We start from the raw sequence: 27,440 nt of genomic DNA on the forward strand, positions 1-27,440 counted from the left end.
GTGTGTGTGTGTGTGTGTGTGTGTGTGTGTGTGTCTGTAACCCCAGTTGACAAATGAGTGATAAATGGACACCGTCCCCGAGGGGCATGGGTGCGAGGGCCTGTCCGACGCTGCTTGCAGCTTTAATTGTGTTTACTTGTGTTTTTGCCCATCCGTCAACAAAATTTGGCTTAGGGTCACTGTTGTTTTCTGGTTTGTATAGCTCTCATTCTTGCAACAGGAAGATCTGATGGGTCGAACTTGAAGGATCTATTACACTTGCACAGCGTGGCAAATACCTCACACAGGTGATTGTGCATGGTCGTCCGGCAGGTTAATCCAGCAGTGCACTTTGATTTGGAACATACTAAATTGACATATTTGGACACATGGACATTTTCATATCCTTTTTGTTGTGATTTGTTAAACCCGAGGATCATCTTCGTTCTAGCAGCAATAGCTACAGTTTTTGAACATTTTCCATTAGGTTTTTCAATTCACATTTAAAGTTTTTTTTTTTTTCTTTTAATATCTGTAACATTACAAGCTACTGTAGCTAACTGTAGTGCATCTCCTTCAAACGATCAAGAGTTTGATAACGATACCTTAAAAGTCAAAGAAGAGAAGGGTCTCACCTGCACAGATGACACCAGCATCTTCATTATGATTACAGTTATGTATCCCAAATCCACTGTGTGGGCAGTCAGTTAGGGAACTTTCATTTCCTGAACAGCTCACATCATCGAGCCAGATGTTATTGTTTCCTGCACCAAAGTTTGCACTTGAAGTGGCCTCTATTGCAGTTCCACAGCCTTGTAGCTCCCTACAAACCACCTCAGCGTCCGTGATGTCCCAGTCATCATCACAGACTGTTCCCCAGCTGTTGTTGTAGAAAACCTCAACTCTTCCAGAGCACAGAGTTGAGCCAACTAATTTGATCCTTGCATAATCTGTAAGGCACAGGTGACACAATTCAAAAGATTTTGCACCTTTCCTGAATGTCAAACCACAAGATCTTTCAAATGTTGTATGTTAATTGAAGAAGGTACTGACCTGCTGGTGAAGATGAGGTCAGGGAAAAAGAGACTCTTGTGCCACCTGCTACCCGTTGCCACTACCTGCTCCCCATGAATTGCGCATTTAGGAACTTCCGCTATCCCTAAACGGTATCTTGCGCCCACGCTACCCGTTATACATTATGCCGACTCCGTTATTTGCGCCTGGAGGTGTGCCCGTGGGTGTGTTTTATGCGCTTTCCCTAAAATTGCTATCTTGAGCACACACTTTAGGGAAAGCGGATAGCAGGTGGTCCTAACCACCCACTATCCGCTTTTCCTAAAGTCTGGGCTTTAACAAGAGCACGCCCAGGCGGAGCAACGCCACGCATGCGGTCGGACTGATACCGGGACACTGTTGGAATGGACTGAGTATATTACTCATATAGACTGTTTAGAGGAAAGACTGTTTTAACTTGGACACTTACCCAGTGTGTTTTAATTGTTTTATCATAAGCCAGCAGCTGTGCTATATTTTTATTCTTCATATTTTATTAGCCCAATCTACCTTGTCAATAAATTAGTTTACATATAGTTCCACCTCTGCCTCTTGTGTGTGTGTGGTGTGACCCGGGGATTTTACTCAATCAGTACAACCTTGTGACACGTCCACTTGGACACATGTGGCTCCACCTCCCGAATTAACTCGCCTATAATATAATATATAATTTGTATATACACTACTCACAAAAAGTTAGGGATATTCGGCTTTCGGGTGAAATTTCAGGATGAACCTAAAATGCATTATAACCTTTACAGGTGAACTTAATGTGACCTTCTGTACTTTTGAACTTTTGAATGCACATGTCCAACTGTTCAATGTTTCAGTACTTTTTGCACAAGTTGCTGTTCTCTGACAAGGGGCTCTAGTTTCCCGGCGCAGCGCGGGGTGGCGCAGTGAGGCGAACCCCGCGCAGAGCTAGTTTCGACCGGCGAAACGGCCGAGGCGGACTGTTTCCAAGTTTCGCAGGCGGAGGTTCGCCGAGATGGGAGTGGTGGCGCAGCGGGGGGAGGTGCCGACAGATTCGGCTTGGCGCAGTGACAGTTTCGTGCCAAAAGGCTTCGCTGAGGTGCGCCAAAAGCTCACCATCTGAAACCACGTCTACTTTCAGCGCAAGGCGGAGCGGAGCTGGCGCAGTGGAAGTTTGGCTGGCTGGCGCACATCACCAAAACCTCACAATCAGCACAAATGGTGCCGATCTCCTTTGATCTGACATCAGCTGTGACGGGACAGTTGATATGGAGATATATGTATGTGCTGATTGTGATCGTAGCATTGAATAATGTTTTTTTCTGTATTTATTGCATCGTTCATGTGCCTGACAGTCCGGAAGCCCGCCTGTGAGGTTTTGGTGACGTGTCCGCACTGCTCGCCGGTCTCCGCTCCGCGCTGGTCTCCTGAGCTCCACTCCGCCTGCGGCAATAGACCTCCATGTCAGCTGTGTAAACTTTCATTACGCCTTCGCGCAGCGCATTTTAAAGGCAAGGACAGGGGCTCATTTGATTGGTTACATGTGAATCGGCTGTGTCAAACCCACTCCATGCCTTCTCTCCTCCCCTCCGCCGGTAGGAGGGACGGCGGAGGACTTGCGCCACGAGAACGGCGTGCCAAACTTGGAAAATCCGCCTGGCCACACCCAGTTGGCGAAGCGCATCTGCGCTACGCCCCCGCCTCGCCTGGTCTGCGAAACTAGAGCCCAAGGAGTTTAACGGCAAAATTCACAACAGGTGTTTGATCCATGAATCGACCAATAAATTTCCTGGTTCAATTAGAATTGGTATTTAAACAGTCCTCCTCATTATGCTGTTCACATTTTAACATCATGAGACCAAGACGACACCTAACAATTGATCAGCAGCACCTTGCCATTGTGATGTTCTCAGACGGAAGTGGCCACTGAGCTTAGAGTGTCACAGAGTGTCATCAGCAGGTTGCAACAGAGATACAGAGAGACTGGAAGAGTCACAGCAAGGCATAGAAGTGGACATCCTTTGGCCACATCCCACACTGATGACCGCTTCATTGTGAACAGTGCCCTGTGGAACCGGATGATGAATGCCACTCAACTCCAGGCACATTTAAGGGAGGTGAGAGGCACCCAAGTGTCATGTCAGACCATTCGAAACCATTTACATCAGCATGGTCTGAGTGCTAGATGACCTGCAAGGGTACCTGACCACACCACCAGGCACAGGTGTCATCGTCTTGCATGGGCCAGGGAGCATTTACGCTGGACGAGGGACCAGTGGGCCTCAGTGCTGTTCTCTGATGAAAGCCGATTCATGTTGAGCAGAAATGATGGCTGCCAACGATGTTGGAGACGTCAAGGAGAGCCCTATGCATCAGCCACTGTTGTCACCAGACGAGCCTTTGGTGGTGGTGGTGTTACTGTGTGGGCAGGTGTGTCTAGTCAGTACAGAACTGCCCTAATGGTACAGTGACAAGCCCATACTACCTGAATAACATCATTAATCCAGTCATTGTGCCCCTGCATGAACAACACAGGCCTAATTTCATCTTCATGGACGACAATGCTCCAGCTCATCGAGGTCGTATCATTAGGGAACGGCTGCTGGAGACTGGGGTACCTCAAATGGAGTGGCCTGCACTTTCTCCAGACCTGAATCCCATAGAAAACCTATGGGATCAGCTGAGTCGCTGTGTAGAGGCTCGGAGCTCTGTACCCCAGAACCTCAATGTCCTGAGGGCCGCCCTTCAAGAAGAGTGGGATGCCATGCCTCAGCAGACAATAAGTCGACTTGTGAACAGCATGAGACGTTGTTGTCAAGCTGTAATTGATGCTCAAGGGCACATGACAAGTTATTGAGACATTGACATTTTTTGTTGTGGTATACCCACCACTGTTGTTGGCTTTTGTTTCAAGAAATTGTTTGAGATGAGGAAATCACCAGTGCATGCTTCTACTTAAATGCCCTACTTTCATGATATAATATCACTGTAGCGTGAACTTTTTACATTTTCCGTAAATTTCACCCGAAAGCCAAATATGCCTAACTTTTTGTGAGTAGTGTATATATAAAGCCACCTTGCTTTAGCCTCAGTTGAACCCCCTTAACAGAGTCAGTGTCATTTTCTGTCAGGTATCCACACTGTCATGACCTCCTGATGGCAAAGGCAAAAAAGCCTTCCCTCCATGAATGCGGTCCCCCCCTGAATCCCCCCCCCCCCCCCCCCCCCCCCCCCCCCCCCCCATGTCACTATTTGATGCCATATCTTGCTTTGTTTTCTGTTGACACTACAATAAATATGTTTTTTGAAGAACAGTTTGATGTAGTTGGATTATTCAAGGCATTTCCTCTAGTTTTAGAGCTTATTTTGAGTTTCTAGTTCTTGTAAAGCTACTTTGATGGACTGTAGTGGAAATAGAACAGTGAGCAAAGAAATTTGGTTAGAGGATTATTGCTTTTAGTAGCATTATTTAAAACATATGAACATGCTGAGCGCTCAACACTGTATGGCAAGTTTCAAAGGAACGTAAGAGAGAAAGAGGGTGGTACAGTAATGCCAGACAGCAATTTTTTCATGTCCCCCTCCAGGAATTTCTCTCTGCAATTTTGCTGTTTATTGTCCCCCCCAATAATGAAATGGGATTTTCGCCCCTGTCCAGCACCTTAGCAAGATTTGACTGGGCGAGTCATGGCCATTCTGCTCCATTGTGCCAGGTTATGTCAACTATGTCAAGGTAAAGCATTATAACAAGTGTTTGCTCACCAATGCTGATGTTGACTGTGTTGCTGTGAGTGGTGGACTTCTGGGTCTCGAGGTGGCAGGTATACTGTCCCTCATCAGTGGGTGTGACTCTGGACAGTGTTAGTGTCATACTGGTCTCTTGACATCCATGGGTCTCCTGACTGGGTATGGAAGCTCCATTCTTATATAAGCTGATAAGGAATGGAGTGCAGAACTGTGTGGAAACTTTACAGGTGAAGACAAGGTCCTCTCCTTGTAAGAGGGCTGTGTCGCTTGCAGATAGATTCACAGAAAGAGCCCTGCATTGATGGTGTTGTACCGTCGGCCCTGTGGCGAAAAACCTTGTTATTACTTGTCTTCAGCTGATCATGCTCAGAGATCTTTAATTCCAACATTCCAACCCCGCCAGAAGATAAGAATCCATAGCAAACACAGATTAATTATTTTAAAGACACATTTTTATATAGTATTTCTTATAATAGCTAAAGATTAGCTTAATGCAACTCAATTTTTACAAATTTTATTCCAACACACATCCGCATCGCCTTATCCGCTGACACTTGATCCAAATTCTCTTTTTGGTTCCAGAGACAGAGAGATCACAGAGTGCTCACTTTAATATCTTAAATATTAAAACCTACTGTGGCAGTATGTTATAATTGACGTGTATCTCCTTCAAACGATCAAGAGTTTGATAACGATACCTTAAAAGTCAAAGGAGAGAAGGGTTCAGCACATTCACATTTATTTGAGGTAAACATTCAAAAATTTGTCTCACCTGTACAGTTGACACCAGCATCTTCACCATGATTACAGTTATGTATCCCAAATCCACTGTGTGGGCAATCAGTTAGGGAACTTTCATTTCCTGAACAGCTCACATCATCGAGCCAGATGTCATTGTTTCCTGCACCAAAGTATGCTCTTGAAGTGGCCTCTATTGCAGTTCCACAGCCCAGCTCCCTACAAACCACCTTAGCGTCTATGATGCCCCAGTCATCATCACAGACTGTTCCCCAGCTGTTGTTGTAGAAAATCTCAACTCTTCCAGAGCACAGAGTCGAGCCAACTAATTTGATCCTTGCGCCATCTGTAAGGCACAGATGACACAATTCAAAAGATTTTGCACCTTTCCTGAATGTAAAACCACAAGATTTTTCAAATGTTGTATGTTAATTGAAGAAGTTACTGACCTGCTGGTGAAGATGAGGTCAGGAAAAAAGAGACTATAGGAGAGAAAACATATAGATACAATGTTTCATGGCAGATGTGTTAAGTATAAGGAGACTTAGCTGATTGCTTAGCATATTATATTTTCTACAATTTTACAATACCCATATCCATAATAAGTAATTCCATGTTCTTGATATTAGTGGACTTACCTGCTTTATTTTTGCCTCGTTTCAACACAGAAAATTCTTGAAACAATTGAAAGTTTAATGGTTAGGCTAGTCGGTCTAAAAATTAGAAGCATAAAAACTGCAGTATGAAATTAGACATCTTTGAAATATCAAATAAAACAATGGCAAAGTGACTTATTTATTTAGAAAGATAGTTTACATTATCGTCTGCATACTGTATGACATAAATGCCTTTAAGGCTAGTTAAACTGTCTGTTATTCACTCTAGGAATGATGTTTGCATGCTTTGGCCATTTATGTCTAAGTTTTAACTTATTTAGTGACTCAAGATTGTTTTGAAGAATGACTGAATATGATATAATCTTTCATGTAGTGGACTGATTATTGTACTATTTCTTAAATAGTCTTATTGCACTGGGTGTATTTGTATTTATGACACCAAATTATATAGTGTGTTTTTTATTTATGGCCCTACAGTGTTCTGATGTTACAAAGCAATGTATTCAGGTTCATAATGTCCATTGCTGAAGCTAAATATCATTAGTGATCACACATTTAAGAAAAAATAAATATTTGATTAATTACTTTTTTTTTTTTTTTTTTTTTAACTTACTTAAATATGATACTTATGTGTTACATCATATCTGAGTATATTGATACAGATAAATCTGTTAGTATGATATGGACATTTTATTATATTTAACAAATGTTTAACTCTTTTTCCAATATTAAACAAATGTGGAGGATGAATCCATTCTTTTGAGTTCAAGTTAGCACATTTAAGAAAAGAAAGGAGAAAAAAAACATATTTGTTTGACTGAACTAACCAAGTACATAAGAGTTTGCTGCTGCTGCTTAATTTGCTTCTTTTCTATGCCTGTGAGACACCATGATGCATGAAAACTTGCACCTCATTAAGTTACAAGAAATTCTTCCAGTGTGCTGTGCCTCCTCAGAATGTTTGGGTACATGAAATAACATGAATCTGAAAAGTGCATAGTTTCATGCATTTAATATCTCATGAATCACCAGGAATTATCACAACTTCACGTTTTTCATTCATGATGTTGTGCATTAATTAAAGTGTTAACTCAGGTAAGTATATCATCATAAAATAAGGTTTTAGTAAACATGAGCATATGCCAAAAATTTGGACCACTGATCCAAATACAACACAGAGCACATTACCAGTCCACCATCAGCCCTGCAAATAAAGTGGTGAACCATTTGATCCTTACTGTCTATTGTGTTATCAGGTATTTTCATCACAGGATGTAAACACATCCTGTGATGAACTTTATTGATTTTTTTTTTTTTTTTTTTTTTTTTTTTTTGGTGGTTATCACCAAAGACAGGATGTCCTGTTTCAACCAATGGAGCAAGATGTAGTTTTGTCCAGCATATGTCAGCCAGCAACTATAACTATTAAACCTTGCTTGCATTTAAAACAGCTTAAGTTGGGGAAAGAAAAACAGTACAACACTTGATTTTCATTAAGTCTTATTCAGTGACTGGAGGCTCTTGTAGTGTTATCAATTAATAAACTTTGTTGAAATTCATCAGATAGATTTGAGTTGGCAATTGTTGCAAATACCTGATAACACAATAGATAATAATGGTCAGTTGGTTTACCACTTTATTTGAAGGGCAACATGATGAACTCATGAATAACTGATGCTTAATTAATTAGGATTTCATGATGTGCTCTGTGTTGTAGTAGGTTGGATTTGGTTCAGTGGTCTGTTTTTTTTTTTTTTTTTTTTTGCAAAGAATACATCGTGGTTATGTTTACTAAATCATAATGATATTCATACCTTAGTTAATGCCTTGATTAATATGTCATGACAGATATGAAGGAGAAACCTTGAGCTTGTGTTAATTCCTGATAATTCATGAGATATTGATGTGTGGAACAATACATTTTCATGCATGAATTCGTATTATTACCCTTGACAATAAAAAATGCAAAACCTAATTGCTGCTGTTTAGCTTTGTAGATCAGCCTAAATCATCTAAAACAAGTCAAAGATGCAAAATGTTCCACAGCTGTTGCATTAAAATCATTTGAAAGAATACAGAGTGCAGCATGTTGACCCTTTTAAAGAAACTAACTCACCAAAGACCCCAAGAGGTAGAAAATTCAACATCATGCTCAGTGAAGGAGATGCTGGGAAACATCCAGAGTCTGGGAAATGGATAAGTGAGCTGCAGTGCAGGAGCTCCTCAACGCTCTTCCAGTAACTCTGTATGTAAGCACGTGAAGGAAGTGACCAGATGAATTCATAACATTTCACAACTCATCCACACAGTATTTTTTTTTTTTAAAGAGTTACAAGTTAGTTGCTGCCCAAAATGATTTCATTACAAAGTTATTTGCAGGTCATATAACACACACACACACACACACACACACACACACACACACACACACACACACACACACACACACACACACACAGAAACACACTCATAATAAAATCTTGTAATTCCTATAACTTGTAGATTGGATTACACTCAACTCAGAGAGCAATCAGAAATGTTAGTGTATTGTATTTTCTCCCTCAAACAGGTGTTAATAAAAATGATCTATTTAAAAGAAGATTATTTTGCAGATTGTTCATTTTCTTGATGAGGATGCCGGAAGAGCACTGCTTTTGTTAACTTTCCACACCAAATCTTCTTGATTTTCCCCTGTTGCTGCCTCAGGAGATCAGTGTAGTCTGATCTGGTGATGGTGTGACTCTCTTCCAAGTAGTCAACCAAGTCAAGATTATCTTTTGTCTCCCATGATAGAAAATTACTTTGTATAAAAGGAAATTAACTGAAAAAAGACAAGACACCTTTACACCCACATTTACAACCTGACTGATATAATCAATCCTGTTTCTCTCACAACACACTGTTTCACAAGTACAAGCAATCCCAGTCACAATATAGATATCTCACTACTTGCATACCGCAAAACCATGCACATACACAGCATCACCTTGCCTGCAGACATCAACACCTTGCTTTTCCTGATGCAGAGAACCATTGTGTTTCCACAGCTTTGATTCCTCTTTTGTCTCTGGTTGGAAGTGATGAATCCAGAGCTTGTTGTGGATGATTGCATGGACACATGGAAATACCCAGCAGGAGGCATGGTGCTACACCAGGGCTAGGGGGCGCTATAGCCCCGTCCTAAATCTGCGTAGCCCCAGTTGAGCCCCCTCAAGCATTTTAGTATTTTTCTCTTTGAAATAAAGGAATATGTACAAGCTGATAACCAGCCATTCTGTTCCTCGTCCAATTTCTGGCTGCATGCTAGTGCCGTAGGCTACATGTACCCTATGATGTGTGTGTGTTTGTTTGGATATTATTATGTGGTATTAAGTTTAGTAATTTTGTATATTGTGTGTCTGTCATAGCCTCATTTATTATTATGAATTAGCAACTGTAAGGCCTAACCCTGTCTGGTGGTGGGAACATGATTCCATCACTGATCTGGATCTGGGTGGAAGAAGATGATACATGCACACTGTTGGCCAGGCTCTTGGCATAGGCGGTATAGGCGGTCGCCTAGGGCGCCATCTGCTGGAGGGGCGCCGCAAGCGCCAGTCACCCTCGGAAAAAAAAAATAGTAATAGTAATAACGATAATAATAATTTCCGATTGCCCATTGGCGCCCTCCCTTTGTGTTCTGTCTTGAAAATAACATAAAATAAACAAAGAAAGAAAGAAAGAAACAAAGACATGTTTGTCACTTGCACTGCCGAGTCACATGACGTGTTGGGGGCGCATCTCAGGGTCAGAGGAGTCGGGCTTTAACATGGTGCACGTGCACGCCGCGCCCAAGTTGAAATTTTGTGTAACTCGGCCGCCCAATAGGAGAGAATAGTGGAATCTGAAAAAATCGTCGCCACCACTGGCACAAGCAGAGGTCCTTATATAGCAACACTTACGGTAAAAACGGCTCCATTCTCTGCAAATGCCCCTATATTGCAACACTTACGGTAACTCACACATTAGGTAAAATGCAGAGAAAGGCCATAGATATCTATAATAAAGGCCTTTATTATAGATATCTATGAGAAAGGCCACACAGAGAAAGATAGAGCCGGCAGCAGGCACTCCCTGTTCGCACGGACTCCGCAGCTTCCCGTGAGCTCCAGGTGACTCTCAGCCGTCTGGCTCTGACCCACAGCCCCCAGCAGCAGCAGGAAGCCCTCACCCTGCCACCAGGTTGTAAGGAGGACTACAGGTGTACAAAATTCATTTATTCAAAAAGCGAGTCAAATACATCTGGTGCGCACTCAAACATTTCTAGTGCACAACATAATAAAACGTAGCATGGTGTGTTTTATTTTTCTCTCAATGGCCCCTCCGTGGCTCATTAGGAAATAAACATAAAACAAGAGAAGAAAAATATTTACATTTTTAATCCAATCAAAGAGGACGTCATACAATTCAAATAAATACAGTGTACTCTACATCAGCCAATACAACTGTTTCATTGCTGTGTGTTGTGTTGCCTGTTTGAACTGACCGTGTGCATCTGCAAACATGTGACTAAGAAGACAAAATATTGCCAAACAAAATTGAACTTCATGAAGAATTTCGGGAATCCCGACAGGCCCTGAATCCCCCACAAGGTCTTGCGATGCTGTTGTCACCGGCGCACAGTGCTTTTGGCTAGCAGATTTCCCATGAAAAGACTTTCTAACTTGATATTTAAGAACGCCTGACTTCAAGGATTTAATCCGAAGGAAGGGACAAAAATTGTGAGGACTTTTCAAATGGAACAGATAGATGTACCTCAAACGGAATGGTACAAAAAGAAAGGCCGGGTTGTGTGGATGTAGTCAAGCTAGCAGGTTGCTGTGCTTTGCGACCCGCCTCCTTTTCGTGGCGGGTCGCAGCAGCGTCTGGTTGAGAGAGGCACAACCTGCCCAGGGCTTTGCTGAAGCACCAAACCTCCACAGCCCACATCCGCTCTCAGATCGCCCTGAGCACCTTTGGGAAGAGCCGGGCAGACAACTGTGTGCACACTATAATCCGTTGATGTCAATAACTACATTTTTGACAGCAGCAATTTGATTGACTTTGCAGTGGTTTTAATATTGAGTTCTACTTCATATATATTTTTGTATACATGATGTACTATGCGATTTAAGCTCTGGCTGATCCTGCCTACCCAGCCACGGACCTCACTGCGCGTTAATTCATGATATACATTGAAAAAACAAGTCCAAAGCATTAATTTTTTAAGACAACTTAATCTTGGTGATGGATTTGGGGCATGTGTGTCTGGGTTAACGGGAATGAGCCAAACGTCTTTTTATTTTTTATACCGCAAGTGTTGCAATAACGCCCCACCCCACCCCACCCAGCAAATCCGGCGCTCCTGGTTGTCACCCAGTAGTGGGGGGGAGTGGCAGGATGGGGGGCGCCAGGGAGTAATTTCGCCTAGGGCACCAACATGGTTAGAGCCGGCCCTGTTGTCGGCCAGTTGGCCTAGTTTTGGAATAAAATGATGGCTTAGATTGTGAGGACAGCCAGCATGTTTTATATTGTATGTGCACAGCTGACAGGTGTGGGGGAAATGCACTTCTTGTTGTGGATATTGTTCCTTTCATTTCTTGTTTCTTGTTGCTGTTGATACTATGATAGACATTTAATCCATAATATTATAACCAATGCAAAGCAGGGCACATGCATATCACAGGCCTATAAGTTATTTTTGTTTGCAATAGAAATAAAAACACAAAGACTGTGATGATAGCCATGCAGTTCATTTTAGTTTGTGCACAGTCAACAGGCATGGGCTAAATGTATCACACTTCTTGTTGTGGCTGCACTTGGATATGGATATTATTAATTCCGTTATTAATTATTGATTTCATTTCCAATGTTGTGATAGCCATTTCATCTGAAACATTATTAACAATGCACAGCTGTCTGATTATGCAGATGAAATAAATGCACTTCTTCTGTGCTGGAGAGAGGCAAGTTTCCTGGTCTTCAGCAGCATAAATTGAAAGTAATATTTAATGTAAACATCTAGAGACACTAAATTGCAAGGCTCTCTCTAACCTCATGCCCACCCTCCCACAGGCTACAACTAGCAGACTGAACTAGAGTTAAAATTTGACCAAGATTGAATTAGAAGTACATGCACATTCTTCATATTTGCATGCTGTCTGCACCCTCACGAGTAGTAATCATTGACATATGTTATCACCATGCTGTAGTACCAACTTCCAGTTAAAGTATGGTGCCTTCCAGATACATACATACTGAACCATATATACATACATACTTAGAATTTGGCAAAATACATTTTAGAAAAAGGAAAAAAATCAACATCTGACTTCAAAGCTATGCTTAAAAGTAAAGAGGAACAACAACGATATAGAAATGTATTGGAGTCAGAAGTACAATATTTGTCTTTGAAATGTAGTGGAGTTAGCCACAAGTTTTCACCCTACTTCTTTGAAAAAAGGTCTCCCAATTAGTCAGTTTTTTCGTCTTAGGAGGATCTGCCATTCTACGGAGGACTTTAAAGAAAAATCAGTAGAAATGAAAAAAAGATTTGCACAGTGTGGGTACCCACCCAGGTGGATCAATGAGGCATATGAGCTGGCCCTAAAAAAGACACGCTCTGATTTACTCAAAAAGAGCGTCAAAAAACAAAGTTTTCTGTTACGTGTATCATGCAACATTCAGTTCACTCCACCGCCATAAAATCTGTTTTTAGAAAACACTGGCATATCCTCAAGTCCGATCCTGAATTGGCTCCAGTTTTTAAAGATCCTCCTCTGTTCGTTGGGAAAAAAGGAAAAAACTTAAGGGATCATTTGGTTCGTGCCAACTTTGATGCGAAGGTGAGATCCAGTCGAGCCATCCAGACGCGCTTCCAACCTCTTCCAAATGGCAATTATCGTTGCGGTAACTGCGCGCAGTGCAATAACACCCGTGAAATCGACCACTTTTCCCATCCCCACACAGGCAAGAAATTTTCTATAAATAGCGTTATCATGTGTGCATCCACACACGTAATATATATGATACGCTGTCCGTGTGGGCTGGCATACATCGGGAAAACTACAAGAAAACTTAAACAAAGAATCAGTGAGCATAAAAGCAGTATCCGCAGGAATGATCGGAATTATCCAATAGTAGTGTTGCAAAATTCCTGGAATTTTCAAAGTTGGAAAATTTCCATGGGAATTTTTGGAAATTAACGGGAATTAACAGGAATAAACGGGAATTTTGTGGGAATTTGTGGGAATTTATATTCACTGCATTCACCCGATCATATACATGTATACATAATAAACATTTTGGTTTGTTATAAGCAGATATGCATGCAAACATGTTACATTTTAATGAATTTCCAGGGAATTTTCTGGAATTTTCCCTAGCTGAGTCAAACTGTGTTAATTCAGGCATAGGACTGTGTGCATTACTATTGTTAAGGTGTGCATATGAAGTGGTTCAAACTACCCATTCAAATGCATAGAAATGCAGGAAATTGAATCGTGATGCTGATGTGATGATCGTCTGTCTCAGTGGAAGTGCTGTAGCCTAGTGGAGTATAGGCTACTGATTGATGATGATCAAATGTGCTCGAAATTATTTGCATATGTGAATCATGGTGCACAGGTGAATTTGCATGGAATCATTTAACATATTTGTTTCCACCAAAATGCAAAGTTGACTGTTTATATTTAAGTTTTATTTCACACACTTGGGTATGGGGATGATGATTTTACAGTATGCTGGCATTGTGGCCTTTGGGTTAGAGGTGAGTCCTGAGTTCAGGAGATTAGGGTTTCCATTTCCAAAATGGTGATATTGATGTTGACATTCATTTTATTGATTATTGTTTATTTTTGCCCCATTCACCTTAAGTTAACAAAAACAAAAACGAAAATTTCCAAAATTCCCAAGCTTAAATTTCCATGGCAACTTTTTAAAAAACTCATTCAAATTGATGACAAGAAAAACGAAAATTCCCAAAATTCCCAAGCCGAATTTTCCTGGGAATTTTCGGTAAAATTGAAAAAAAAAAGTGACAGCAAAAATCTTCTGAAAATGTCCAATATTCTAGAGTGAAAATTCCCATGGGAATCTTCGGAAACTTTCTGGGAAATTTACCGGAAACTTTCCACCCCTTTACAACACTATCCAATAGCTATACATTTCAATGATGCCCACCATGACGTCTCCTCATTACGTTTTTGCGGCATCGAACAGGTCACCTTACCACCTAGGGGGGGTGACCATGATAAATTACTGAAACAGCGCGAAACGTTCTGGATCTACACCCTTCAAACATTGGCACCTAAAGGCCTTAATGATGAACTACTTTTGAGCTGCTTTCTGTGATCCCTCACACTCATCCACTAATAGGCTACAACTTATCTATACCCTATTTATTTTGATGCCTACTTGAGGGGTCCCCAGCCCTATAGAAGATTTTTTCCAGCCACATATGTATGTACTCACATCACCAGGTCTATTAATCATTTACTTATGTGACCTACTGGTTTGGGTTTACTTACAGATGTAGGTTTATTCTGCTTGATAAATTTACATTTATTAGAGGACTCGTGCATTCTTATTATAAGTTCCTCTTTTTTGCTTCTCTTTTTCTCTATATTTAAACTATGTATTGCATCTGTTGTAATTTTTCTGACTGTAATCATTAGCCATTACCTTTATTAGGACCTGATGTATTCAGTCACAACTTTTTATATAAAAAATGTTTTGTGTTTTTTGCTTGACTGCATCGTACTTTCCCTATGTCGCAATAAACTCTTTGTTCTGGAAGTTGGCCAGTGTGCGGGAATTTATCCTTCAATAAGTTTAAAAAAAAAAAAAATGTCTTTGTTACCGTCCACCACTGCACACTGGCATGCATATGGTTTATATACCATATTATATGTATGCATTTGTGTTAATGTAAGTATATGTTTACGAATGGATGTATATGTTTAGCCATAGATAAGCATGCATGTATTTATTTGCATGCTTGTATGCATGCATGTATGTATATGCATGAGAGAATGCTTGTATGTGCAAGTGTATTCTCTTTAGGCCTGAGTGGCTTCCCACACACAGTGATTAATACACTGAAGATTAAAAAATAAAAATAAAAGAATCCTAGAAATGAATGATAAAAACAGCAAATTACCTTTGATAAGGACGATGCATTTAATGGTGCTACTTTGTGTATTTGGAAAAAAATGCAGAATTTTTGCTTTAATCAATTTTGTGAGGATAATTTTATCATGAGTGGCTGAGTTATTCCTTTACATAGTAGTACTACTAGTAGTAATAATAGTAATAATAATGAACTTTATCAATATAGCAACTTTCATACAGTAGCTCAATGTTCTTTACAATAAAATGAAGAAATGAGAATACATAAAAACAGGCAAATTACAACAACGCTAAAACAGAGCCATCAAATGGAAATTAAACAATAAAAGTTACAGGTCCTCCAACCCAAAAGACCACATAAATAATTTGTTTCAACCAGCAGAAGCGTTTTCTGAACAAGCGAGCTAGCCAGCCTGCACACCGGCTAACGTGTCATTAAGGTCACTTAACTTAAAAACGTAACTACAGGTCATAATAAAATGCTGTACAAAGGGTTGTTTTTTGTCTCAATAAAAAGTTAGAAAATAGCATCAACAGGTATGCTAAGAACCATAAAATATGTGAGAGACAGGAAGAGAAAGGAAAACATGAGAGCAATAAAATATGATGGGAAGGGAATTAAAATGAAGGAACTATGGCAGTTAAAAGCAATGTTTAATAAAAAGTTGGTTAAAAATGTTCAGAGAGCTTGCATGTTTTATAGCCTTGGGTATAGAAGCAGAGGGTGTGATTTTACAAATTCTGTATTAATGCTTCACTTTGGCCACTGTTCAACAAACACCTCCATTTTAGTTCAGTCCAACTTAAGATGATTTTTCATTTATACATTCATTCATGTCCAAATGCATCATCTGGACCCCTGACCTGCTATATGTGCAAGCTCTGAGTTTCCCCTCAAAGTCCAAGTTCTTCAAATGTATAGAGCAGACACTTTCATGAGCCTGAGAACCTCTCACAATAAGAAAACAGTTCAAGAACCTTTATCAGTGGCAGCCCGCAGGCTAAACATTTTGATAAATGTTCTCATCCCTATCGTTGTCATCACCAGCATCATCATCACAAATGTTTTCGACTACCTCCTCCACAATAACAGAATCATTGCCTTCCTCTTCTGCCCAGGCGTCCTCTACAGCTACATAGATAGCTTCTTGAGAATCATAATACGCCACCCCCTCCTCGTTCTCCTTTGCCCCTGCTGGCTCCCACTGTGTCTCCATGGTGTCTTCTGGCTTAATGTTCTTGTAGACCTGCTCCTCCTCTTCCTCCTCCTCATCATGATCACTGTCTACATGGTGGTTCCTGAATCTGACAGTCACTGAAACAAAAATGTACTAACTTAGGGTGCTTTCAGACCTGTCCCGTTTAGAGCAGTTGTTCCGAAACAGGGAGCGTTTCCCCCTAAAGATCGGTTCGTTTGGACATATGTGAACACAGGAATCGCGCTCGGATGCGGGACAAAACAAGCGGGCCGAGATCGCCTAGAAGAGGTGGTCTCGGCTCGATTCCATTCGAACCCTGGAGCGGTTCGTTTGCAGTGAGAACATAATCGACACAGCAACCGACACAATTCACTGACACAACTCACTCATAACTGTGGTTTAACCAGTGTCAGAGCCCATCTTCGTCGGCGATTCCTTGTCGCGGCCCGTCTTCTTCTCAGTAGATGCAGTATGATATTATTTTCCCTGCGCAGTCTTGATTCCCGGTAGAACGGGATGTTTTCCTCCGTTACAGAACACCCGTACATTCAGTAGCGGTTTTAGGCATGTCATGTGGGGGGCGGCTCAAGAGCAAAAAAAGAGCAAAAAAAAAAAAAATCATCAGCGCCGCTCACCTGTCAGATCCGGCAGACCTGATCAGGTGGGCGCGGTACCGGCCGGTGCCACGGCCGGCCCGCCTGATGACGACCGGTGCCGTGGCCGGTGGCTTTTTATTCAAACAAGATTTTGTCCATATAAAAAGTAGGCAGGAGTAGTAACACGAAAGGGCGCAAGGCAGTAATTTCGCCTAGGGCGGCAACATGGGCAGAACCACCACTGGGTACATTAACCACAGAAACACAGAGAAACAAACTAGCCACACACGCTGAAGATGCTCCATGGTTTTTGTTTTTTCCGGGGTAAGAACGGAAGAGGAAACTTCTTCTTTCGGGGTAATTTCTGACCAATGAGAGAACAGTTTTTTCGCGCATGGCATTTGTTTACAGCTTTGAACCGCTACAGACGGTTGCCCTGTGAACACAAACGCCCCAAACGAAAAACGAAACAACTGTATCGATTTAGCCCCTGAATCGGAACAAAGGAAACGGGCCACAGGTCTGAAAGCACCCTTAACATCATAAGAATGTGAAAGTCATCTTCTGAAATGAAAGCAGGAAAAAGATGAGACAAAAAGAGCAACGACTTGTCTTTCCATGTAATGTACTGGATGTTATGGCGTGTACACACTTGGAGTTTGGATGTGAGCTTCAAGCTGCCTGGCTCCTCGTCTTCTCCTGTAGACCACACAGACGACCACCAACGTGACCAGGAACAGCACCAGGCTGCTGGCTGCTACTAAACACAGCAGCAACGAGGGCGCTGGGAGAGAAAACACATACAGATGTCCAATCACATTTTTGTCCATATAACCTTTTTAAGCGATAGTAGCATTATCTTCCTGGTCAAAAATATCTCAGCTACAGTAGCTGTGTCCCAATTCAGGGTCTGCATCCTTCGAAGTCCGCATTTGAAGGCCAGTTACATCACAACACTGCGCGAAGGCCTGTCCCAATTCATCCAAAGCCGACGGTTACGCAACCAGGAAATACTCCGAAGGCTAGACCGTCCCATTTCGTTGCCGTTAGTTGACGGGGGAGGATGCTTCGGTTGACTTCGGAGGACCCGGACTTCGAAGGATGCAGACCCTGAATTGGGACACAGTTAGTAAGTTGTGACCGCTGTCATTGCCATGACAGCAGCCACACAAGCCCAGTTTTTTTCTGCCTCTGAAGAAACATTTTTCAAAACTCAGAGGTTATAATGTCTGCTTAGGTTTTAGGAATCCTCTTTCTGAAGACACACTTTTGGTGAAGTCAAAAAGAAACTTTATGGCCAAACCTGCTGCCCGGTGCTGGATAGTAGGAACTGTCAGACTTGGTCCTGCTGTATGTAATTACCCCCTTCATCTTTGTCTATATTGGGTATTACCATAAGAGGTGTTCTTATGTCCAAGTTACATAGAGCAATGCTAGTTACTATGGGGTTGCTAGTTAGGAGGGGGCTGAAGTGTACCCTAAAAGGTTACAGTTAAAAGTTGAGACAAGGTTTTGGACTTACTAGGGTTTTGTTGGTTTGGGCCTGATCTGGGTAACTTCCTTTGAGATGGTTATGGTTTGGGTTTGGTTATGGTTAGGTTTAGATTAGGAGTAAGATTTTTGTTTAAAACTAAATGGTGGATTTGGGGAGGGGAATAGGGTATGATGGCATTCCTGTAGAGTTACTGTTAGGTTGATACAAACCCTCTGATTTACACTAAGGCAAGCGCAAACCAGCCGTATGCATAAAAAAAAAAAAAAAAACAAACAAACAAAAAAAAAACATAGGGGGCACAACTGTTTTCAATTAAGCGAGTGATTTACTAACACCTGTCCTCATCTTCCTTTTCCTCCACCTCTTGCTTCATATCATTATCCTTGCCATCAATATCTTTGTTTCTCCACAGGCATTCTACAGCAAATGGCCATATTGTGGAGCAAGCAGCAGTGATCCCCTCTCTGGACCATGCAGTGGCTAGCAACCTTTTGGTCACAGGCCTACCTTCTGAAGCTTCTTCATACCTCATTACCCCTCCATTCCAGTAGTTACAGGCTGAAATTTTAAATTGATGTATCAGATTTTAATGAGAATACTGTAGCTGAAACTCTGCCCTCGTACACTGAATGATGACAGTCACCGGCATTGAGCTGGGGGAGCTCAAGTTGTGTGAGACGACGTCGACTTGGTACACACAGCTGTAGTTTCCCTGGTGTCTAAACTCTGCCACAGGGAACAGAAAGGAGGCTGAGTGGTTGACTGCTGGCTTAGTGTCAATGTTGGAGCCAGAGAAGGTGAGATGGAAGACGCCTCCAGGATACTGGGGAGAAATAGAGCAGGTGATGATGAAGCTGTGACCCCTGGTGATCTCTGAACGCTCAGCAAACCTGGCTAGCCCTCCATCAGGAGACGTCAGGACGATGCGTGGCTGATTCAATTTCACTGGGTGAAGAAAAAAAGACAGAATAAAAGAAAACGGAAACCAAAATTGAATATATTAACAGCAAGATGCACTTCCTTCCTGTATTTGAAAATCAGTGAGGATGAGGATGGTGCTCTGCCCACATCTGTATTGGGGAAAAACATACAAAGATCAATACCTTCCATGCAAGTTTGCATCCAATAAGGTAAAAATAATACCTTACTGGATGCAATTAGATGGGCCAGGTAGACTCAAAAGTGATACTGTTAGATTTATGGACATTAAATACACGTCCAGTCAGCATTCACACATTAGCATAACACATTCTAGAAACAAGGCATGGACAGTGGTTGGCCTGTCCATGTCCAGGTAACTGGCCAATTATACACTCCTGATCAAAATTTTAAGACCAGTTGAGAAATGGCAAGAATTTCCATTTTGCACTGTTGGATCTTAAGAAGGTTCTAAGTAGAGCTTCAAAATGCAAAAAGAAGAAATGGGAGTGAGACAAAAAAAACATTAAAAAAATGAGTAAGCAATTTATTGCAAACAACCATTAAACTGAAATAGGCGGTTCATCAGCTGATCAAAAGTTTAAGACCACAGCCTTTAAAAGCCCAAATCTTCGCAAAAATGTGGATTCACTGTCATTTTCTGTCAGGTATCCACACTGTCATGACCTCCTGATGGCAAAGGCAAAAAGCCTTCTCTCCTTGAACGCGGTCGGATTGTTGAGCTGCATAAGCAAGGCCCAACAACAAGGCCTCTCGCAGTGTGCCATTGCTGCTGAGGTTGGACGCAGTAAGACAGTCATTTTAAACTTCTTACAAGATCCTGAGGGTTATGGAACAAAAAAGTTAAGTGCTAGAGCCAAAAAAATTTCATCCCTAACCCTAACCGATTTCAGGAGTGTACTCGGTTGTGTGTAGGTCCAACCTCTGTACGGGGCAGGCACAGCCCAAGAAGATAAATGTGTATCATTTCCTAATATCGGGGCTCTTTCTGACTGAGATCTTGCGACAGCTGTGTCACCCTGAGCCCAGCGCTGCCTTACTTTATATGTGACCATAATAAATATTTCATCTGAGAACTGAAGATTTTCTCCGGTTTGTTCTTGGGCTTTCAACAAAAGAATCGGGTGCTGACATGCCTTCATGCCATTAGACCCGTCAGTGTTCGTCTACCTCAAACTGCAGCTACTCTTTCTACTTCCTGATTGTTTTCATGTTTCTGCTTTTATAGCTGACTAAAACGGCACCCATATCCATTTCTGCTTTCATATATGCAGACGGCATGGTTGAAGTGCTGGACCTTGCAATGGCTGAGCCTCTTCTGCTGAACTTTTAAGAGGCAACATTTGATGCATTGTTACTGGGGTTTAGTTCATCCTGATTGTCCTTGCTGAGACATGGGATGCACTGTCAAGACCTGCACGCTCATTTGTAGACTGAGTGTGTATCAGTGTATTAGTGGGTGCAACTTGGAGTCAAAAACTTCAATTATTTTAATTACAGTATAATACGTTTAATATAATTACAATAATAATTAGGGCCCTCGCTTCTCTGGAAGAGGGCCCTATTGTATCTGTAGTGTTTCTTTTTCTTTTTCTTCTTCTTCATTATTATTACGTCTCTTTGACGCTTAATTAAACATGCTCAAAAACTCACCAAATTCGGCACGTACATCAGGTCTGGCGAAAAATTCGCTAAAATCAAAAAACGGACCCCCTAACTGCAAAAATGAGCTCGCTAGCGCCACCTAGCCACCTAGGCCACAAATGCAGCCGCTGCGGCCCACAGGAATGTGATAGAAAGACCAAACCAACCAACCCCCCCACTTAAAATCAACAGGAAGTCCGCAATTTGCGTTTGAAAGTCACATTCTCACCCAAATTTTCACTTTGCAGGAAATCGATCTCCTCCCAGGGCGTAAATGGAATCGGCTTGAAAATTTAACACATGTCAGAGGACACAGTGTGTAACAAGAGTTACTCAGGACTTCGTCATTACTTGATTCTAGTATATAAATCCTCAAAGTCGGAGTGGTCAAAACCAAAACCTCATTTTTTCTCATGGAGTTTGGAGTACAGAGGCAGACACTTGGCACTAATTAGGCCCCTGCAGTCCAAAGTAAAAGTCTGACTGCTTTCAAACCTATGCCGATGGAAAGAGGACGGAAATTCCTACAAAAATATGATATTTTGTGTAGATTTGAACAAGTTTGTGGCCGCTGTGAAGACTTGTATACCAGTTTTGACTCTGGCCTGCTCTGCTCTCCACTCTTGGTCATGTGACACACTCTAGCTGCCTGCACATTCCCCAATACACATCCATTGTGAGGCAGCAGAAACAACTCTCAAACTCAAACTGTGAAAACTCCAAAACAGTACAAGATGGCAAAAACTTGTCAATAGGAGATTTATAGATCAAGGTCTTGTGCCACATTTAAACTTCAAACAAAGTCTGTCACTCACTATGTTTGCAAGGTAAAAGCTCAAACAGGGGTGATTGTGCTCCATTTCTCCATTGGATTGAATGAGGACTTCTCTGTCTGCCTGCATTTTGGTCTGCTCTTCACACAGCTGCCGCTACTCATTTCAAGCACACACTAGGACACTGTGTGTGTGTGTGTGTGCGCGCGTGTGTGTGGGTGTGCGCGCGCGAGTGATTGAGTGAGTGAGTGAGTGTGTTTGTGTGTGTGTGTGTCTGTGACCCCAGCTGACAAATGAGTGATAAATGGACACCGTCCCCGACGGGCATGGGTGCGAGGGCCCGTCTGACGCTGCTTGCAGCTTTAATTGTGTTTACTTGTGTTTTTGCCCATCCGTCAACAAAATTTGGCTGAGGGTCACTGTTGTTTTCTGGTTTGTATAGCTCTCATTCTTGCAACAGGAAGATCTGATGGGTCGAACTTGAAGGATCTATTACACATGCACAGCGTGGCAAATACCTCACACAGGTGATTGTGCATGGTCGTCCGGCAGGTTAATCCAGCAGTGCTTTAGAAAAAGCACTTTGATTTGGAACATACTAAATTGACATATTTGGACACATGGATATTTTCATATCCTTTTTGTTGTGATTTGTTAAAGCCGAGGATCATCTTCGTTCTAGCAGCAATAGCTACAGTTTTTTGAACATTTTCCATGAGGTTTTTCAATTCACATTTAAAGGTTTTTTTTTTTTTTTTTTTTAATATCTGTAACATTACAAGCTACTGTAGCTAACTGTAGTGCATCTCCTTCAAATGATCAAGAGTTTGATAACGATACCTTAAAAGTCAAAGGAGAGAAGGGTACAGCACATTCACATTTATTTGAGGTAAACATTCAAAAATTTGTCTCACCTGTACAGTTGACACCAGCGTCTTCACCATGATCACAGTTATGTATCCCAAATCCTCTGTGTGGGCAGTCAGTTAGGGAACTTTCATTTCCTGAACAGCTCACATCATCGAGCCAGATGTTATTGTTTCCTGCACCAAAGTTTGCGCTTGAAGTGGCCTCTATTGCAGTTCCACAGCCTTGTAGCTCCCTACAAACCACCTGAGCGTCCATGATGTCCCACTGATCATCACAGACTGTTCCCCAGCTGTTGTTGTAGAAAACCTCAACTCTTCCAGAGCACTGAGTCGAGCCAACTAATTTGAGCCTTGCAGAATCTGTAAGGCACAGATGACACAATTCAAAAGGTTTTTGCACCTTTCCTGAATGTAAAACCACAAGATCTTTCAAATGTTGTATGTTAATTGAAGAGGTTACTGACCTGCTGGTGAAGATGTGGTCAGGAAAAAAGAGACTATGGGCCCTATCTTGCGCCGGATTTTGCCGGATTTATTGCGCAAGAGGCGCTATCTTGCTATCTTGTGCACCTCCCGTTATCCGGAAAACACTTGTGCTACCTGCTGTATTATGCATAGGCGTGTTTTGGGCGTTACGCCAGTTAAACCAATCAGTGTGCCAGGTGCCATTGCCTTTAAGACCCCCGGGTCACACCACACACACACAAGAGGCAGAGGTGGAACTATGTGTAAACTAATTTATTGACAAGGTAGACTGGGCAAATAAAATATTAAAAATAAAAATATAGCACAGCTGCAGGCTTATGATAAAACAATAAAACGTGCTGACGTAAGTGTCCAATTAAAACAGTCTTTCCTCTAAACAGTCTACCGTATTTCACCAATTAATCGCCCGGCCGCAAATAGCCGCCTGGTTCTTTTAAACGCCTGGGGTCTGCACCCATTTTGCATATTAAACGCCCAGCCGAATAACCGCCGGGGCGATTATTTGCATCATAATGAGGTAACCCAAAATAAGGCTATTCACCTTATTTTTGCAGAAGTAAACAGTTAGCCGCACAATAACAGTGCGGCACTTTTGTTTTCTGTCAAAATAAGAGCACTCGATAACGTTAGAAAAAAAGGGTGTACCGTAATCTTAAATTGCCCGACAATAAATATGTTGGGCGGTAACTGTCATCACAATAATGGCCTGGTGCAGGTCTGTGCAAAAATAAATAAAGGCCTGCAGCGAACTGCCACCTGGTTCTTTTAAACGCCCGGGGTCCAAGTTGATTTTGCATATTATACGCCCGGGCGATTAATTGGTGAAATACGGTATATGAGTAATATACTCAGTCCATTCCGGCGACGTCACGGTATCAGTCCGACCGTGGTGAGGCTCCGTCGGGGCGTGCATTGAAGCCGCCTGGGTGCGCTCTCATAACAGCCCAAACTTTAGGGATAGCGGATAGCGGGTGGTCAGGGTGACACGTCCACTTGGACACATGTGGCTCCACCTCCCAAATTAACCCGCCTATAATATAATATATAATATGTATATATATAAAGCCACCTTGCTTTAGCCTCAGTTGAACCCCTGAGAAAATCTACCCCCCTCTCTCCATCGCGGGTTTAGGATTTAGGATTTAGGATAGCACAGCCTGCCCTTAAAGGCAATGGCACCTGGCACACTGATTGGTTTAACTGGCGTAACGCCCAAAACACGCCTATGCATAATATAGCGGGTAGCACAAGTGTTTTACGGATAACGGGAGGTGCGCAAGATAGCAACTTTTGCAGGGGAACGCCTCTTGCGCAATGCTAAATTCCCAAATAACGGGTTTAGGGACTCTAGCACAAGATAGGGCCGTATAGGAGAGAAAACATGTAGATACAATGTTTCATGGCAGATGTGTTAAGTATAAGGAGAATTTAAGTGCATCTATTATTTGGTTCATAGTTACCATATTGTATTGTCTCCCTTGAACAAGTAAAAACCCATCAGCAGATTTTCACTCTACAAAAAGATCCATATGTGGCCATTTCATGTATAAATGAGTTTTTCAAGGTATTTCCTCTAGTTTTAGAGCTTATTGTGAGTTTCTAGTTCTTGTAAAGCTACTTTGATGGACTGTAGTGGAAACAGAACAGTGAGCAAAGAAATTTGGTTAGAGGATTATTGCTTTTAGTAGCATTATTTAAAACATATGAACATGCTGGGGGCTCAACACTGTATGGCAAGTTTCAAAGGAGCGTAAGAGAGAAAGAGGGTGGTACAGCAGTGCCAGACAGCAATTTTTCCATGTCCCCCCCAGGAATTTCTCTCTGCAATTTTGCCCCAACTGTCCCCACCATAATGAAATGGGATTTTCGCCCCTGTCCAGCACCTTAGCAAGATTTGACTGGGCGAGTCATGGCCATTCTGCTCCATTGTGCCAGGTTATGTCACCTATGTCAAGGTAAAGCATTATAACAAGTGTTTGCTCACCAATGCTGATGTTGACTGTGTTGCTGTGAGTGGTGGAGTTCTGGGTCTCGAGGTGGCAGGAAAACTGTCCCTCATCAGTGGGTGTGACTCTGGGCAGTGTCAGTGTCATACTGGTCTCTTGACATCCATGGGTCTCCTGACTGGGTATGGAAGCTCCATTCTTATACAAGCTGATAAGGAATGGAGTGCAGAACTGGGTGGAAACTTTACAGGTGAGGACCAGGTCCTCTCCTTGTAAGAGGGCTGTGTCGCTTGCAGATAGATTCACAGAAAGAGCCCTGCATTGGTGGTGTTGTACCGTTGGCCCTGTGGCGAAAAACCTTGTTATTGCTTGTCTTCAGCTGATCATGCTCAGAGATCTTTAATTCCAACATTCCAACCCCGGCACAAGATAAGAATCCATAGCAAACACAGATTAATTAATTTAAGGATACATTTTTATATAGTGTTTGTTATAATAGATAAAGATTAGCTTAATGCAACTCAATTTTTACAAATTTTATTCCAACACACACCAGCATCACCTTATCTGCTGACACTTGATCCAAATTCTGTTTTTGGTTCCAGAGACAGAGAGATCACAGAGTGCTCACTTTAATATCTTAAATATTAAAATCTACTGTGGCAGGATGTTATAATTGTTGTGTATCTCTTTCAAACGATCAAGAGTTTGATAACAATACCTTAAAAGTCAAAGGAGAGAAGGGCACAGCACATTCACATTTATTTCAGGTAAACATTCAAAAATTTGTCTCACCTGTACAGTTGACACCAGCGTCTTCACCATGATTACAGTTATGTATCCCAAATCCACTGTGTTGGCAATCAGTTAGGGAACTTTCATCTCCTGAACAGCTCACATCATCGAGCCAGATGTCATTGTTTCCTGCACCAAAGTTTGCGTTTGAAGTGGCCTCTATTGCAGTTCCACAGCCCAGCTCCCTACAAACCACCTGAGCGTCCATGATGCCCCAGTCATCATCACAGACTGTTCCCCAGCTGTTGTTGTAGAAAACCTCAACTCTTCCAGAGCACAGAGTCGAGCCAACTAATTTGATCCTTGCACCATCTGTAAGGCACAGATGACACAATTCAAAAGATTTTGCACCTTTCCTGAATGTAAAACCACAAGATTTTTCAAATGTTGTATGTTAATTGAAGAAGGTACTGACCTGCTGGTGAAGATGAGGTCAGGGAAAAAGAGACTATAGGAGAGAAAACATATAGATACAATGTTTCATGGCAGATGTGTTAAGTATAAGGAGAGTTTGTTTTTAAATGCATCTATTATTTGCCTTGTTAACATATTGTATTGTCTTCCTTGAACAAGTATGTACAAAACACATCAGCAGATTTTCACGCTACAAAAAGTTCCATATGTGGTCATTTCATGTATAAATGAGTTTTGAAAACTTAGGGCTCTAGTTTCCCAGTGCAGCGCAGGGTGCCGCGCTGAGGCGAACCCTGCGCAGAACTAGTTTTGGCCAGCGCAACCCGAGGGGCGCACAGTTTGCTGGTTTCGCAAACCGAGGTACGCTGAGATGGGAGTGGTGTTGCAGCAGGGGGAGGTGTCAACAGATTCAGTTTGGTGCAGTGACAGTTTCGTGCCAAAAGGCTTCGGCGAAGTGTGCTCAAAGCTCGCCATCTGATACCATGCCTACTTTCAATGCAGGCTGAGCGCCTGTCCTCGCCTTTAAAATGCGCTGCATGAAGGTGTAATGAACATTTACACATTTGACATGGATGTCTGCTGCCGCAAGCGGAGCGCAGCTGGTGTAGTGGAAGTTTAGCTGACTGGTGCGCAGTGCGCACACGTGAAGGCGTAATGAACATTTACACATTTCGCATGGAGGTCTACTCCATGAAAGTCCAATGGGTGCTGAGTTTAAAAATTAGAAGGGTAAAATTATTAGAAGAATGGAACTGGACAACTTCGAAATAATAACTTAGTTACTTAGAAATAATATGACAATGGCAAAGTGGCTTCTTTGTGTAGAGAGATAGTTTGTAGGGTATAGTTATACTGTCATACTGTAGGCTGATTAAATTATCAGTTATTTACGTTAAGAATTATGGTTGCATTCTTCAACATTATATGTCTTCATTGGACTAAGTTTGAATTTATTCAATTCAGTTCAGTTCAATTAACTAACTGTGATTAGTATTTGAAATTAAATTATAAATACTAATCAAAATGTTGG

The 27,440-nt window shown here is 41.9% G+C and overlaps 1 protein-coding gene across 1 annotated transcript in view; it reads right to left on the reverse strand.

The window, feature by feature from the left end:
- The window catches only part of LOC115363036 (uncharacterized), a 31,867-nt gene extending 6,519 nt beyond the window's left edge, over nt 1-25,348 (reverse strand). The window contains exons 1-2 of the mRNA XM_030057110.1: nt 25,240-25,348; nt 19,169-19,489 (exon numbers count right to left, since the gene is read on the reverse strand). Of these exons, the coding sequence (XP_029912970.1) occupies nt 19,169-19,489; nt 25,240-25,348 (430 nt within the window). The remainder of the gene's footprint in view (nt 1-19,168; nt 19,490-25,239) is intronic.
- Nucleotides 25,349-27,440: the final 2,092 nt, after the last annotated feature.

The sequence above is a fragment of the Myripristis murdjan genome, chromosome 8 (genome assembly GCF_902150065.1).
Source record: "Myripristis murdjan chromosome 8, fMyrMur1.1, whole genome shotgun sequence".
Classification (NCBI taxonomy): domain Eukaryota; kingdom Metazoa; phylum Chordata; class Actinopteri; order Holocentriformes; family Holocentridae; genus Myripristis; species Myripristis murdjan.